We start from the raw sequence: 15,815 nt of genomic DNA, 5'->3' as shown, positions 1-15,815 counted from the left end.
GTTTCCCCAGCCACTCTGGGCGGCTTCCAACAAAGATGAAAAGTGCACTAAAATGTCACATATTAAAAACTTCCCTGAACAGGGCTGCCTTCAGAGACCACAAGGGCCATCGAGTCCAACCCCCTGCCAAGCAGGAAACACCATCAGAGCACTCCTGACATATGGTTGTCAAGCCTCTGCTTAAAGACCTCCAAAGAAGGAGACTCCACCACACTCCTTGGCAGCAAATTCCACCGTCCAACAGCTCTTACTGTCAGGAAGTTCTTCCTCATGTTTAGGTGGAATCTTCTTTCTTGTAGTTTGGATCCATTGCTCCGTGTCCGCTTCTCTGGAGCAGCAGAAAACAACCTTTCTCCCTCCTCTATGTGACATCCTTTTATATATTTGAACATGGCTATCATATCAGCCCTTAACCTCCTCTTCTCCAGGCTAAACATGCCCAGCTCCCTTAGCCGTTCCTCATAAGGCATCGTTTCCAGGCCATGCTGATCTGGTACTCCTGCATTTCGACAGGTTGGACTGGATGACTCTCGGTGGTACCTCGGGTTAAGAACTTAATCCATTCCGGAGGTCCGTTCTTAACCTGAAACTGTTCTTAACCTGAAGCACCACTTTAGCTAATGGGGCCTCCTACTACCACTGCACCGCTGGAGCACAATTTCTGTTCTCATCCTGAAGCAAAGTTGTTAACCTGAGGTACTATTTCTGGGTTAGCAGAGTCTGTAACCTGAGGCGTCTGTAACCCGAGGTACCACTGTACAGTTCTGTATTAGTAGTAGTAGTAGTAGTAATATCCCACCCTTCGTCCATAGGTCTCAGGGTAGTTCGCACTATAAAAATACAAGATAAAGGCACAAAATATATTACAGTCATACCTCTGGTTACAGACGCTTCAGGTTGCGGGGGTTTTTGGGTTGCGGACAGCCAAAACCCGGAAGTACTGGAACGGGTTACTTCCGGGTTTCAGCAGTTGCACATGCGCTAAATGGTGCTTTGCGCATGTGCAGCAAGCGCCAAATAGCAAGACGCGACTCTGTGGGTTGCGAAATGCTGCTGGTTGCAAACGTGCATCCTGCACAGACCACGTTCACAACCCAAGCGTCCCCCGTATTATTATTATTATTATTATTATTATTATTTTCATTCATTCATTCCTAGCCCGTCTGGCTGAGTTTCCCCAGCCACTCTGGGCGGCTTCCAACAAGAGATTAAAAATACAGTGGTACCTCAGGTTAAAAATTAAATTCATTCTGGAGGTCCGTTCTTAACCTGAAACTGTTCTTAACCTGAGGTACCACTTTAGCTAATGGGGCCTCCTGCCACCGCCACGCAATTTCTGTTCTGCAGAGTCTGTAACCTGAAGCGTCTGTAACATGAAGCGTATGTAACCCGAGGTACCACTGTACCTTAAAACAACAGTCATTAAAAACTTCCCTAACAGGGCTGCCTTTAGATGTCTTCTAAACGTCAGATAGTTGTTTTTTCCTTTGACACCTGGTGGGAGGGCGTTCCACAGGGCGGGCACCACCACCAAGAAGGTCCTTTTCCCGGGTCCCTGTAACTTGGCTTCTCTCAGGGAGGGAACCGCCAGAAGGCCCTCAGAGCTGGATCTCAGTGTCCAGGCAGAACGATGGGGGCGAATATGCTCCTTCAGGTATACATAATAAAAACAAGAGCCAAAACAAACCAGTAACCCCACCCCTTCCCACAAAAACATTTAAAGAACTGTACGTATTATATTATACTGTCTCCGTATGTCTCTAAGTATCGCATTGTTTATTTCAGTTTGGAAAAGGCACTTTTTGAGTAATGATGCAGAGCCCATTGCCCCATCTATAGGTGGGGGCTTTGGGGCAGAAAGGGAGCGGCTTAAACCAACCCCTGCCCCATTGGGAACACCATAAGCAGGACCTGGGTGCAACAGCCCTCTCCCCTCCTGTGGTTTTCAGCAACTGGCGTTCAGATGAAGACTGCTTCCACTACTGCAGGTAAAGGTAAAGGGACCCCTGACCATTAGGTCCAGTCCTGGATGACTCTGGGGTTGCAGCGCTCATCTCGCTTTACTGGCCGAGGGAGCCGGCGTACAGCTTCCGGGTCATGTGACCAGCAGGACTAAGCCGCTTCTGGTGAACCAGAGCAGCGCACGGAAACGCCGTTTACCTTCCCGCCGGAGCGGTACCTATTTATCTACTTGCACTTTGGCATGCTTTCAAACTGCTAGGTTGGCAGGAGCTGGGACAGAGCAACGGGAGCTCACCCCATCACGGGGATTTGAACCGCTGACCTTCTGATCGGCAAGTCCTAGGCTCTGGTTTAACCCACAGCGCCACCCATGTCGCACCTATTGCAGGTAACGCACAGCAGTTCTGGCCATGAGCATTGGATAGCCTTTTCCACCATAAATTCGTCTAATCTTTTAAATTGTCCAAGTTGATGGCATCTTCTTTTCTCTGTCTTGAATCTTCCAACATCCACAGCTGTAGAACTGTAGGCTTGAAAGGACCACGAGGGTTATTTATTCCAACCCCTGCAAGGCAGAAATCTTTTGCCCAGCATGGGGCTCAAACATGCCACCTTGAGTCTCTGCCAACTCATCTAGAAAGATTCCAGCAATTAGGTGTTTAGTCACTGTAAGTCCAGTCGCATTGACCGATCAGAGCATGATGACAGAGATATTCATACCCTGCCTTTGAGCGTAATACTTCTTCCTTCTGCCACGACTTGCTGATCAAAGAATGAGCTCAGGACTTAAGATCCTGGAAAACCTCAATTTGTGAGTAATTATATTTAAGTGCGCGTGAATTGTGCAACGCTCTATATGTTTAGTCTTTGATATTAAATCTTTCAAACTTCTTAATTATATCTCCAGGGAAGTCATTCTACTTAATGTCCACGCTTAAAGAGTTGAGCCAACCTGTTAAGAAAGAAATCACATCAAACTCCTCCACGCAAACGAAGCTTACCCCTGCAGGCCAGATTCCCCTGTTCCACTACACAGAGCGCTAACTCTCTCGTCACCATTTTTCAATGATTAAACTTGTCCTTTTGCTCTGGGCCCAGATCCCTGCATTTGCTGTCTTTGCGGTTTCTTTAAACTGTGACACCACAGACTCTGTTTTCACTTTCAAAGGCTATGACTGTTGTCCAGCCAGCCAAAACAGCTTTTTGGGGGTTAGTTATGGGGTGTTAGGGGAAGGGTAGCCATGCCCCTTCTGGGGTAGTTGTCCACCTTTGGTCCCCACCCGGCACTCAGCTCCCACCTGTTTGTCCTAGTTGTCGTCAGCATGCAACAGCCACAACCCAGGAAACGGCTTTGACTGGCCAGCAAAACCAGGTGGGGAAGTGAATTGGTCTCAAACCCTAAGTAAGTTAGAGATTTCCCCTGCATGCAAAGATAGGCTCCAGCAGATTGAGATGACAAGATCAACGGTAGGTTCAACGGTCAAGAAGGTGGTGTTCTAAGAATTCTAAGGTCCCAAATATAAATGTTCATAAACGTACAAGGCAAACACATACATAAGTATATAAACCACGTACCTGAAATAGTAAAGGTAAAGGGACCCCTGACCATTAGGTCCAGTCGTGACCGACTCTGGGGCTGCAGCGCTCATCTCGCTTTACTGGCCGAGGGAGCCGGTGTACAGCTTCCGGGTCATGTGGCCAGCAGGACTAAGCCGCTTCTGGCGAACCAGAGCAGCGCACAGAAACGCCGTTTGAATCTAGTCTGACCACGATAACATTTGGATTCAACCCACTGAATTTCCCAGTTTTGATTCAGATACAGGCATCTAGTGGAACGCCATTCAAATGGTAACAAGAAAAATAAACTTAATACCAAACTTCTAATGGTTTTCTACTTTAGGTAAAGGTAAAGGGACTCCTGACCATTAGGTCCAGTCGTGGCTGACACTGGGGTTGTGGCGCTCATCTCGCTTTAGTGGCCAAGGGTGCCGCCATACAGCTTCTGGGTCATGTGGCCAGCATGACTAAGCCGCTTCTGGCGAACCAGAGCAGCACACAGAAACGCCGTTTACCTTCCTGCCAGAGCGGCACCTATTTATATACTTGCACTTTGATGTGCTTTCGAACTGCTAGGTTGGCAGGAGCAGGGACCGAGCAATGGGAGCTCACCCTGTCGTGGGGATTCGAACCACCGACCTTCTGAGCGGCAAGTCCTAGGCTCTGTGGTTTAACCCATAGTGCCACCCGCGTCCCTTCAACGGTCAAGAAGGTGGTGTTCTAAGAATTCTAAGGTCTCAAATATAAATGTACAAGGCAAACACACGTATATAAACCACATGCCTGAAATTATAGTACAGGAGAGCAATCCTGACTCTCCCAAATTGACCTCAATATATTTCTCTGCAAGGAGGGAGAAAATGGGGAAAGCCTTCCCTTTTTCTTTTTGCTTACAAATCCTGTCTTAAGGGCGTGTTTGTGTATGAACAGGGTGAGCCTGTGACCTGGATTCAGGAACTGAAGTACAGTGGTGCCCCGCAAGACGAACGCCTCGCAAGACGGAAAACCCGCTAGACGAAAGGGTTTTCCGTTTTGGAGGCGCTTCGCAAGACGAATTTCCCTATGGGCTTGCTTCGCAAGACGACAGCCCATAGGGAAATCTCCGGGACAGCGGGGAAGCGCAGCTCGTCTTCCCCGCTGTCCTCGGACCTCCTCCGAAGCCTGGCGGCGGGGCGGGGACACCTCCTCCCGCCGCCGGGCTTCGGAAGGATGCCCCGATGCCGGGCGGCGAGGCGGGAACACCTCCCCCCGCCGCCCGGCATCGGAAGGATGTCCCGAAGCCGAGCGGCGGGGCGGGAAAGTCTCCCCCCGCCGCCCGGCATCGGAACGATGTCCCGAAGCCGAGCGGCGGGGCGGGAAAGTCTCCCCCCGCCGCCCGGCATCGGAACGATGTCCCGAAGCCGAGCGGCGGGGCGGGAACGCCTCCCCCCGCCGCCCGGCTTCGGGGCGGGAACGCCTCCCCCCGCCGCCCGGCTTCGGGGCGGGAAAGCCTCCCCCCGCCGCCCGGCTTCGGGGCATCGTCCCGATGCCGGGCAGCGGGGTGAGAAAGCCTCCCCCCGCCACCCGGCTTCGGGGCGGGAAAGCCTCCCCCCGCCGCCCGGCTTCGGGGCATCGTCTCGATGCCGGGCGGCGGGGCAGGAACGCCTCCCCCTGCCGCCCGGCTTCGGGGCATCGTCCCGATGCCGGGCGGCGGGGCGAGAAAGCCTCCCCCCGCCGCCTGGCATCGGAACGATGTCCCGAAGCCGGGCGGCGGGGCCGCGAAGCCTGGGCGCGCTGGCAACTCTCCGCAAGGAGCGCTCCCGCTGCTTGCGGAGAGGTCCGCGAAGCCTGTCCTGGACCTCTTCTGAAGGCAGGCCGGGGGCAAAAGTCTTTGTCCCCCCTGCTTGCCTTCCCAGGGGCTTTTAAATCGCCCGGACAGCGGAGAAGTCCTCCGCTGTCCCGGGCGATTTTAAAATGCCGCCCGCCAGAAGAGGTTGGGGGAAGGCGGTTTCCATAGGAACGCATTAATTGATTTTCAATGCATTCCTATGGAAAACCATGCATCGCAAGACGAAAAACTCGCAAGACGAAGAGACTTGCGGAACGAATTAATTTCGTCTTGCGAGGCACCACTGTATTTACCCTCACAAAAGAATGGCTAGGCTGCCCAGGTAGATGAATCAGTGGCCATTATCAGGTATCCTGACAAACAGGAGTTTTGTTGGAGACTGCCTCCCTGTGATGATGTTTTTGGGGGTGTTCTTGGGCTACAGGGTGGGCAATTTCAAAAGTCTATATAAGGCCTTGCACACCATTGTTCAGGGTTCTCCTCCCTCCTGCGTGTGGTGAGTGGGGACCCTGTTGGAACAGTTCCCTGAATAAAGATCAGGCTTACTAGCTGCTTTGCTTCTCAATATACTTTGGCTGGCCTCTGTTATTTTCTCCTACCAACAGGAAACCCGCGTAAGGACTCTGTACGGGCTCTTGGGTACCCCATAAGGGAAATGGAGCCGCTTTTTCTTAGAACAGTGGTTTCTGCACGAGATGTAGGTGGGAACCGTCAGCTTGGGAAGGGAGCCCATCTTGGAATTTGCGGACACCAACAGATGAATGTATAGCCTTGTTCTTGCCTCTGGTGTTACTTTTGCTTTGCCTGATAAGGCCGCTGGTTAGTTACCAGATGGTAACTCTGTTTGTTATGTGACTTAATTTCTACGTACGCATAAAATCTAAGGCAAGGGAATGTCTCTATAAGCTTGCATAGTTCAAGCCTGTGGACTCCATTTTGCAGCCAAGTGAAGCATTCTTAAATGTCACAGTGGTGTGTTTAGAAGAAATCCCTCAGAGCTGCCCCTTACTGCAGAGATATCAAGCACTTCACGAAGCCAACAGGTGATAACTTTTGTTTTTTATTGACTCGCTGGGTGAACACTGTTTGTGGATAGCAGTTACAGTACAAGGAAAAACAGGGAAACGGCCCCTTCCGTTTCCGACTAAGACAACAGAATTCATAAACGGATCTTTTTGTCAGAGCTATATGCGCTTCCGCAGTCAACATTTACTCATGTGTCAGTAACCTTTCCTGGTAGGAAACTCTACCCAAGCTGCCCATGGAATGTCAGGCTTGAGAAAGCATCAGCCACAGAAGTTAGGCGTCAGGCACAAGGGTAAAAAGGTTCAAGTAAAACAAGCACTATTTATTGTTCCAATAGGACGACCGGGACACTTTTTGGGCCTAGGTGATGTGAGAGACGTTTGAGAGCAAATAGAACGGCTTGGGGATGGAGGGGAAACGGGGACAGGACTGTCATTTGGTCAGTTAAAAGCTCCATTCTCACTCAGCACAAGGTCAAAAGGGAATGCTAGCAGCATGTCTGTCAAAACTGGGACGGAGAAGTCAGACAAGGCTGTGTTAGGGGAGACACTTTTTGCTCTTGAGAAACAACCTCTCTCAAAACTCCACCGCCCTCCCCACCAACCTCAAGGCAGACAAGGGGAATCAGTTGGCAAAAGTGCTCTTCACGGCAGCCACGATATGCTTGGCGCTGATCCCAAATGCGTCCAGGAGCTCGCTGGGCTTCCCGCTGCGCGGCACGGCCGACACAGCCAGGCTCTGGACCAAGATGCCGGGTTCTTCGGAGACGGCCGCCGCCACAGCCTCGCCAAGACCTCCTAGAAAGAGAGAGGGAGTATTTTGGAGCGTGATCCACGAAGAAATAAAGAAAATATTGAGAATATCATATAGTAAAAGGCCAGAGGCATTCCTTTTAGGAATTTTAAATGACAATATTCCAAAAGACAAAACTATTTTTTTCTTATACGCGACGTCTGCAGCAAGAATCCTGGTGGCTAAGTACTGGAAAGGGAATCAGTTATCCACTAGGGGAGAGTGGATATGTAAGCTCTCAGAATACTTAGAATTAGCCAAATTAACAGACATAATAAGACAAAAACCAAAAAGCGAAGTAAAAAAAAGAATGGAAGTGCCTAAATGAATACCTCAAAAGTCAAGGTTCGAGGGTAGAAATCTGGCTGAGTCTGGAATAACCTTGTGAAGTGAAAGGATATGAAAGAAGGGTTTATATCTAGATGTTAGGATAGAGATGATAAAGAAAACAGGAAGACACAATGAGAGATAAAGGAGGTGCTGTGGGATTGGTGGAAGTCAATGTCTTCTTGTTGTTTTAGTGTTTATAATATTAACTTGTAAGATATGGATTTTCTTTTGGTGTGTTTTGTTTTGGTTGCTTTTTTTTAGTTTTCGAATGTTGATTTTTGTGTGTTGTGTATTGTTTTTTGATATCTTTCATGTTGTTGTTGTTGTGTGGAAATTACTAATAAATTTTATTGAAAAATCAAAAAAATTAAAAAAGAAAGAAAGAAAAGAGAGAGGGAGGGAGGGAGGAATCGATATCCAGGGCACGCGACCGTCGAACGAGGGCGGCAGGAAAAAGTCAAGAAAGGGGCCAGAAATTGATGGGAAATGTGCCGTTCCCAGGTGCCCTGCTCCACAGCTGGAACCCGCTTACCTTCCTTGTAGTGGTCCTCCACGGTGATGATTCGGCCTCCGGTGGCTCTGGCATTGGAGATGATGGTGGCGGCATCCAAGGGCTTGATTGTAAAGGGGTCAATGACCCGGATGTGGGTGCCTAAAGAGGAAGCAAAAGGCTTGTGGGAAGGAGCATTTGGGGCAGGGCGGAAAGGAGAGATGCCATCAGCACCCCAAACCTCCGACGAGACCTGCAGCCGTCCATTATTCCCATCGCAGGTGGCTTGGACTAGATCTGGGACGTCCAACTCCCAAGAGATCTACTCCCAGAAAAAAGCCTGGCAGTGACCTACCCCTTTTTATTTGAGGGGGGAGATCAGAGTTGTTGAGCTTTCTTTGTGGGTGGCAAACCAAAACTGTTGATCTTTTTGGGGGGGCAGGTCAAAGTGGTTGACACTAAGGATGCAGAATTAAAATACCGTATTTTTCACTCTATAAGATGCACTTTCCCCCTCCTAAAAAGTAAGGGGGAATGTGTGTGCGTCTTATGGAGCGAATGCAGGCGGGAGGCTCTGCTCAGCACTCCCTTTAAAGAGCTGCATGGAGCATGTGTGCGGCTCTTGGGGGCTTTTCCCCGAGGAGGGACAAGGGTAGCCCATCACTACCCTTCACCCTCCTTGGGGAAAAGGATGCAAGCGCTCTTTAAAGGGAGCGCTGAGCAGAACCTGGGATGCCTACAGGCTCTGCTCAGCACTCCCTTTAAAGAATATTTTTTCCCTTGCATTCCCCCACTAAAAACTAGGTGCGTCTTATGGTCAGGTGCGTCTTATGGAGCAAAAAATACGGTGAATCGCTCACCATCAACATAACTGCTAACAGACGAACGAAGCGCTACAGCAAACTAATAAGGAACACTAAACACAGAACAGGGGATGACCAAGGGGGGCAGAAACATTTTTATTAACAACATGAGCTATAAGGAACCTGTCGATCGCAGTCGACCGATTGGACACCCCTGGACTAGGTGAATCATGGGGTCCCGTCCTACATTATCATTCTGATTACCTTGCTTGGCCAGTTCATCAGCAGCTGTGAGGGCCTCGTGGAGGGTGACTCCTGCCCCAATGACAGTCACCTTGTCCGCATCGTTCTTACGCACAACCTATAGGGACACGGAAAACAACTTCTCAGCCAACAAACTAGAACTATTCTATCCCCAGACAGAGATGGCTAGGCTTTAGCCCTGCAGGTATTTGGACTGCAACTCCCATCATTCCTGGCTACTGGTCATGCCAACTAGGGCTGATGGGAGCTGAAGTCCAAAACATCTGGAAGGCAGAAGGTTGGTGAAGTCTGGTTGACACATGCATGGCTCTGTAATTCAAGTATTCCTGCATACCCTTTTCGGTCTGGTATATGGACATTTTTTGGGCTTCAGACATCTGAAGGCAGCCCTGTTTAGGGAAGCTTTTAATGTTTAACAGACCACTGTATTTTAATACTTTGTTGGAAGCCGCCCAGAGTGGCTGGGGAAAAATAATACCGTATTTTTCGCTATATAAGACACACTTTTCCCCTCCTAAAAAGTAAAGGGAAATGTGTGTGCATCTTAAGGAGCGAATGCAGGCTGCGAGGCTAAGGCAGAAGCCAGAACAGCGAGAGGGAGCGTTGCGCAGCGCTCCCTTTCGCTGTTCTAGCTTCGCCGCACGAAGCCTCCGCAGGGCAGCTGGGAGCCTTCATCCTGCTGCCCTGCGGGGCTATCCCTGGCTTTTGCGTGCGGCTCTGTCCCTTCCACCTCCCAGAAAAGCCCCCAAGAGCCGCGCTCCCTTTAAACAGCGCGGGGCTCTTGCGGGAGGTGGGGGCAAATCCAGGAGGCTTGCTTTCGCTGAAGCCAGGAGGACAAGCGGGATTGGTGCGCACCGATCCCGCTTGCTCTCCTGGCTTCAGGGATAGCCCCGCAAAGCCTCCTGAGCGAAGAGGGAGGAGCGCTCCCTCTTCGCTCAGGAGGCTTTGTGTTGCTTTCTTATTTTCCTCCCCTAAAAACTAGGTGCATCTTATGGTCCCGTGCGTCTAATAGAGCGAAAAATATGGTATTATTATTATTATTATTAATATTATTATTATTATTATTAGGCTTCAGAAGATCTATTTGTTGCAGCCTTGGTGCTAAGAACAGTGTTTCCCAAACCTGGGTCTCCAGCGGTTTTTGGACTACAATTCCCATCATCCCTGATGATGTTTGAATTTTTATTAGGCACTGGGGAATATTCTGGGGCAAGTGGGACCGGCACAAAAGGATGAGCTCCGCTTGAACCAGACCGTTGGCACTTAAAATCAAAATGGCTGGTTGTTGGTGCTGACCTTTAAAGCCCTAAATGGCCTCTGCCCAGTATACCTGAAGGAGCGTCCACCCCCACCGCTCAGCCCGGACACTGAGGTCCAGCTCCGAGGGCCTTCTGGCAGTTCCCTTGCTTCGAGAAGGAAAGCTACAGGGAACCAGGCAGAAGTGAAGTTACAGGGAACTTTCTCGGTAGTGGCGCCCACCCTATGGCATGCCCTCCCTTCAGATGTGAAGGAAATAAGCAGCTATCTTATCTTTAAAAGACATCTGAAGGCAGCCCTGTTTAGGGAAGCTTTTAATATTTAACAGGTTATTGTATTTTAATACTCTGTTGGAAGCCACCCAGAGTGGCTGGGGGAACCCAGCCAGTCGGGCGGGATATAAATAATATATTATTATTATTATTATTATTATTATTATTATTATTGGGGCAGAGCAGCTTTTAAACTGAGGCACAAAAGCTGACGAAGGTCCTATTCGTAACGGCTCTTTCCCCCCAAAATGCAGACGGCGAAACTAATGAAAAATCAAATCACACCCTTTACCTTGGCATGGCCAATCCTGAACTTTTCATCCTGAGAGTAGAGGACAGGAGTCTCTGGGCGGCTGGTTCGAATGAAGCATATCCCCTGAAGGAGCAAAGATCACATTTCAACAAAAGGGAGGCAGCAGGGCTCCCACTTTGTGTTTACACACGTCCTGGGGTACGACAGGGTCAGGCACGAAGGGTCAAAGAGCTACAGCAACACCAGGGTTGCGCTGATAAAAACGCAAAAGTTGCCTGGAGCGTGCAGCAGCGCAGAAAGAACGATGCACTTCCAGGAACGGTGGACTGGAAGAAGACGCCTGGAGATCTGACTAATGTTATCGTGCAACCTCCACCCCAGCAAGCTGTCGCAGATAATACAACGGTGGTTGGTTTAATCACGGCTGGAGAGGGGGAGGCAGCCGATACAAAGAAGTTGAGCAGTTGGGGGAGTGGTGCAGGAAAAACAACTCACTCCTTAAAGAAAACAAAAGTGATTATTGTGGACTTTAAGGTACAGGGACCCCTGACCATTAGGTCCAGTCGTGGTCAACTCTGGGGTTGCAGCGCTCATCTCGCTTTACTGGCTGAGGGAGCCGGCGTACAGAATCCAGGTCATGTGGCAAGCATGTCTAAGCCGCTTCTGGCGAATAATAATAATAATAATAATTTATTATTTATACCCCGCCCATCTGGCTGAGTTTCCCCAGCCACTCTGGGCGGCTCCCAATCAGTATTAAAAACAATACAGCATTACATATTAAAAACATCCCTGAACAGGGCTGCCTTAAGATGTCTTCTGAACGTCAGGTAATTCTTTATCTCTTTGACATCTGATGGGAGGGCGTTCCACAGGGCGGGCGCCACTACCGAGAAGGCCCTCTGTCTGGTTCCCTGTAACCTCACTTCTCGCAATGAGGGAACCGCCAGAAGGCCCTCGGCGCTGGATCTCAGTGTCCGGGCTGAACGATGGGGGTGGAGACGCTCCTTCAGGTATACAGGACCGAGGCCGTTTAGGGCTTTAAAGGTCAGCACCAACACTTTGAATTGTGCTCGGAAACGTACTGGGAGCCAATGCAGATCTCTCAGAACCGGTGTTATGTGGTCCCGGCGGCCACTCCCAGTCACCAGTCTAGCTGCCGCATTCTGGATTAATTGCAGTTTCCGGGTCACCTTCAAAGGTAGCCCCACGTAGAGCGCATTGCAGTAGTCCAAGCGTGAGATAACTAGAGCATGCACCACTCTGGCGAGACAGTCCGCGGGGAGGTAGGGTCTTAGCCTGCGTACCAGGTGGAGCTGGTAGACAGCTGCCCTGGACACAGAGTTAATCTGCGCCTCCATGGACAGCTGTGAGTCCAAAATGACTCCCAGGCTGCGCACCTGGTCCTTCAGGGGCACAGTTACCCCATTCAGGACCAGGGAATCCTCCACACCTGCCCGCCTCCTGTCCCCCAAAAACAGTACTTCTGTCTTGTCAGGATTCAACCTCAATCTGTTAGCCGCCATCCAACCTCCAACCGCCTCCAGGCACTCACACAGGACCTTCACCGCCTTCACTGGTTCTGATTTAAAGGAGAGGTAGAGCTGGGTGTCATCTGCATACTGATGAACACCCAGTCCAAACCCCCTGATGATCTCTCCCAGCGGCTTCATATAGATATTAAAAAGCATGGGGGAGAGGACAGAACCCTGAGGCACCCCACAAGTGAGAGCCCAGGGGTCTGAACATTCATCCCCCACCACCACCTTCTGGACACGGCCCAGGAGGAAGGAGCGGAACCACTGTATAACAGTGCCCCCAGCTCCCAGCCCCTCTAGACGGTCCAGAAGGATGTTATGGTCGATGGTGTCAAAGGCCGCTGAGAGATCCAGCAGAACTAGGAAACAGCTCTCACCTTTGTCCCTAGCCCGCCGGAGATCATCAACCAGCGCGACCAAGGCAGTTTCAGTCCCATGGTGAGGCCTGAATCCCGATTGGAAGGGATCCAAATGGTCCGTTTCCTCCAGGCGTGCTTGGAGTTGTTCAGCAACCACCCGCTCAATCACCTTGCCCAAGAATGGCAGATTTGAGACTGGGCGATAGTTGGCCAAATTGGCCGGGTCTAAAGATGTTTTTTTAAGAAGCGGTTTAATGACCGCCTCTTTCAGCGGGTCTGGGAAGGCTCCCTCATGGAGGGAAGCGTTCACCACCCCGCAAAGCCCATCGCCCAGCCCTTCCCGGCTCGCTTTTATCAGCCAGGATGGGCAAGGATCAAGGAGACAGGTGGTCGGTTTCACTCGTCCAAGCAGCCTGTCCACATCCTCGGAGGTAACAGATTGGAATTGATCCCATGTAACAGGACCAGACAGAACTCTAGCACTCTCCCGCCCTGGCCCTGCTCCCACGGTGGAGTCTACCTCCTTCTGAATCTGAGCGATTTTATCTGCAAAAAACTTTGCAAAAGCATTGCAGGAGATCTTGGGGTCCCTACCAGGCCCCATTGGTACAGGTGGTTCTGATAGATTGCGAACCACCTGAAAAAGTCTCCTGCTGCTGTTTTCTGCAGATGCAATGGAGGCGGTGAAGAAGGCCCTCTTCGCCGTCGCCATTGCCACTTGGTAGGCTCGACGTTGAGCTCTAACCCGTGTCCGGTCTGATTCAGAATGAGTTTTCCGCCACCGGCGCTCTAGCCGTCTCAACGATTGTTTCATCACCCTCAGCTCCGGGGAAAACCACGGGGCTGTCCGGGCTCCATGCAATCGGAGAGGGCGCTTCGGAGCCAGACAGTCAATAGCCCTGGTTAACTCCGCATTCCAGCGGGCCACCAGGGAATCAGCTGAAAGGCCATCAACTTGGGATACAGCGTCCCCTACCACTCTCTGGAAGCCAATTGGATCCATTAAGTGGCAGGGGCGGACCATCCGAATCGGTCCCACCTCCCTGCGGAGGGGAAGGGTTGCGGAGAAGTCCAGTTGCACCAGGAAGTGATCTGACCATGGCACTTCTTTTGTTTCACTTTTAGTTAATGTCAGATCACCAGCATCCGTAGAGGTAAACACCAAGTCTAAGGCATGTCCGTGGCTATGAGTTGGGCCAGACTTATTCAGGGACAGCCCCATGGAGGCCATGCTTTCCACGAAGTCCCGAGCGGCCCCTTGTAAGGTCGTGTCGGCATGGATGTTAAAATCCCCCAGGACAACCAGGCTAGGTGTCTCCAGGAGCATATCCGCCACGACCTGAAGCAGCTCGGGCAGGGAATCCTTGGTGCAGCGGGGAGGTCGGTACACCAGTAGGAATCCTGTACTGCCCCTATTGCCCAACTTCCAGAACATGCACTCAGAAAACTGGGTCTTCCCAATAGGACGCCTGGTGCAGACTAATGACTTCCTAAAAATCACTGCAACCCCCCCTCCCCGCCCACATGACCTGGGTTGCTGTGCGTAAGAGAAACCTGGTGGGCAAGCAGCGGCAAGGGCAGGCCCATCTGCTTCATCCAACCAAGTCTCTGTTACACATGCCAGATCAAATCCTCCATCCATGATCAAGTCATGGATGGCAGTGGTCTTATGAATCATTGACCTGGCATTGCACAGCAACACTTTCAGGTCATGTGGGTATCCCTTGCTGATTCTAGTATCCATCCGGTCAGGACCAGACCCGGAGGCAGGAATAGTCCTCAGACAACGACTAAACCTGCCTCCTCTGTAATGACATGGTCTGGTCTTAGCGTAACTCCTCCTCCTACCCGTGATCACTGAGATCGGTTGTCCCAGTGCATTCCCCCCTGTGGAACATGCCCCAGCCATTTTGTGGGCTGGGGCCCACTCCCCGGCAGCCCTGACCCCTCCCCCTAAGAACAAAATAACAACTTATACAAACAAACAAAACTAATAAAACAATACAAACAAAAAATGTAAAAATTACAAGATCATCAAAAAAAAAAAAAAAAAATTCCCCAAACCCAACCAAACATCCATCCCACCCCCACCCCCCACATACAAAAAATCCAAAAGAAATTTTTTTAAAAAACATTTTAAAAACACTCTGTGCCCCTCCTGCAGTAACACTGTCCTAGTGAGGCCTGTCAGGCCCCGCCCTGGGCCAGATGGTAAGTGGCAGGAAGGAGCAGGGCCCTCAAGCACTCACTCAGGGGAGTCCTCCTGGGCAGCAGGCAGCAAGCACCAAGCAGTCCTTATGAGGCTTCAGGCCCCGCCCCAGGCCAGATGGTAAGTGGCAAGAGCAGGACCCTCAGGCACTCACTCAGGGGAGTCCTCCTGGGCAGCAGGCAGCAAGCACCAAGCAGTCCTTGTGAGGCTTCAGGCCCCGCCCCAGGCCAGATGGTAAGTGGCAAGAGCAGGGCCCTCAAGCACTCACTCAGGGGAGTCCTCCTGGGCAGCAGGCAGCAAGCAGCACGCAGTCCTTATGAGGCCTGTCAGGCCCCGCCCCAGGCCAGATGGTAAGTGGCAGGAAGGAGCAGGGCCCTCAAGCACTCACTCAGGGGAGTCCTCCTGGGCAGCAGGCAGCAAGCACCAAGCAGTCCTTATGAGGCCTGTCAGGCCCCGCCCCAGGCCAGATGGTAAGTGGCAAGAGCAGGGCCCTCAAGCACTCACTCAGGGGAGTCCTCCTGGGCAGCAGGCAGCAAGCACCAAGCAGTCCTTATGAGGCCTGTCAGGCCCCGCCCCAGGCCAGATGGTAAGTGGCAAGAGCAGGACCCTCAGGCACTCACTCAGGGGAGTCCTCCTGGGCAGCAGGCAGCAAGCACCAAGCAGTCCTTATGAGGCCTGTCAGGCCCCGCCCCAGGCCAGATGGTAAGTGGCAAGAGCAGGACCCTCAGGCACTCACTCAGGGGAGTCCTCCTGGGCAGCAGGCAGCAAGCACCAAGCAGTCCTTATGAGGCCTGTCAGGCCCCGCCCCAGGCCAGATGGTAAGTGGCAAGAGCAGGACCCTCCAGCACTCACTCAGGGGAGTCCTCCTGGGCAGC

The 15,815-nt window shown here is 51.4% G+C and overlaps 1 protein-coding gene and 1 long non-coding RNA gene across 3 annotated transcripts in view; one reads left to right on the top strand and one right to left on the bottom strand.

Annotated features, from left to right (window-relative positions):
* Positions 1–15,815, top strand: part of LOC309349095 — a 224,415-nt gene that overhangs the window by 65,043 nt on the left and 143,557 nt on the right. The gene's annotated exons all lie outside the window — the stretch shown is intronic.
* LOC309348669 (transketolase-like protein 2) overlaps positions 6,392–15,815 on the bottom strand; it is a 35,925-nt gene continuing 26,501 nt past the window's right edge. For both annotated transcript variants that reach the window (XM_081874274.1, XM_081874273.1), the window contains exons 12-15: positions 10,874–10,957; positions 9,053–9,149; positions 8,028–8,147; positions 6,392–7,170 (exon numbers count right to left, since the gene is read on the bottom strand). In XM_081874274.1, coding sequence (XP_081730400.1) covers positions 6,998–7,170; positions 8,028–8,147; positions 9,053–9,149; positions 10,874–10,957 — 474 coding nt within the window. In that variant the 3' untranslated portion in view covers positions 6,392–6,997. The remainder of the gene's footprint in view (positions 7,171–8,027; positions 8,148–9,052; positions 9,150–10,873; positions 10,958–15,815) is intronic.

The sequence above is a fragment of the Podarcis erhardii genome (assembly GCF_964252035.2).
Source record: "Podarcis erhardii genome assembly, chromosome: 8".
NCBI lineage: Eukaryota > Metazoa > Chordata > Lepidosauria > Squamata > Lacertidae > Podarcis > Podarcis erhardii.
Note: the sequence above shows the minus strand (reverse complement) of the source record. Positions and strands in the feature narration are given on the sequence as shown.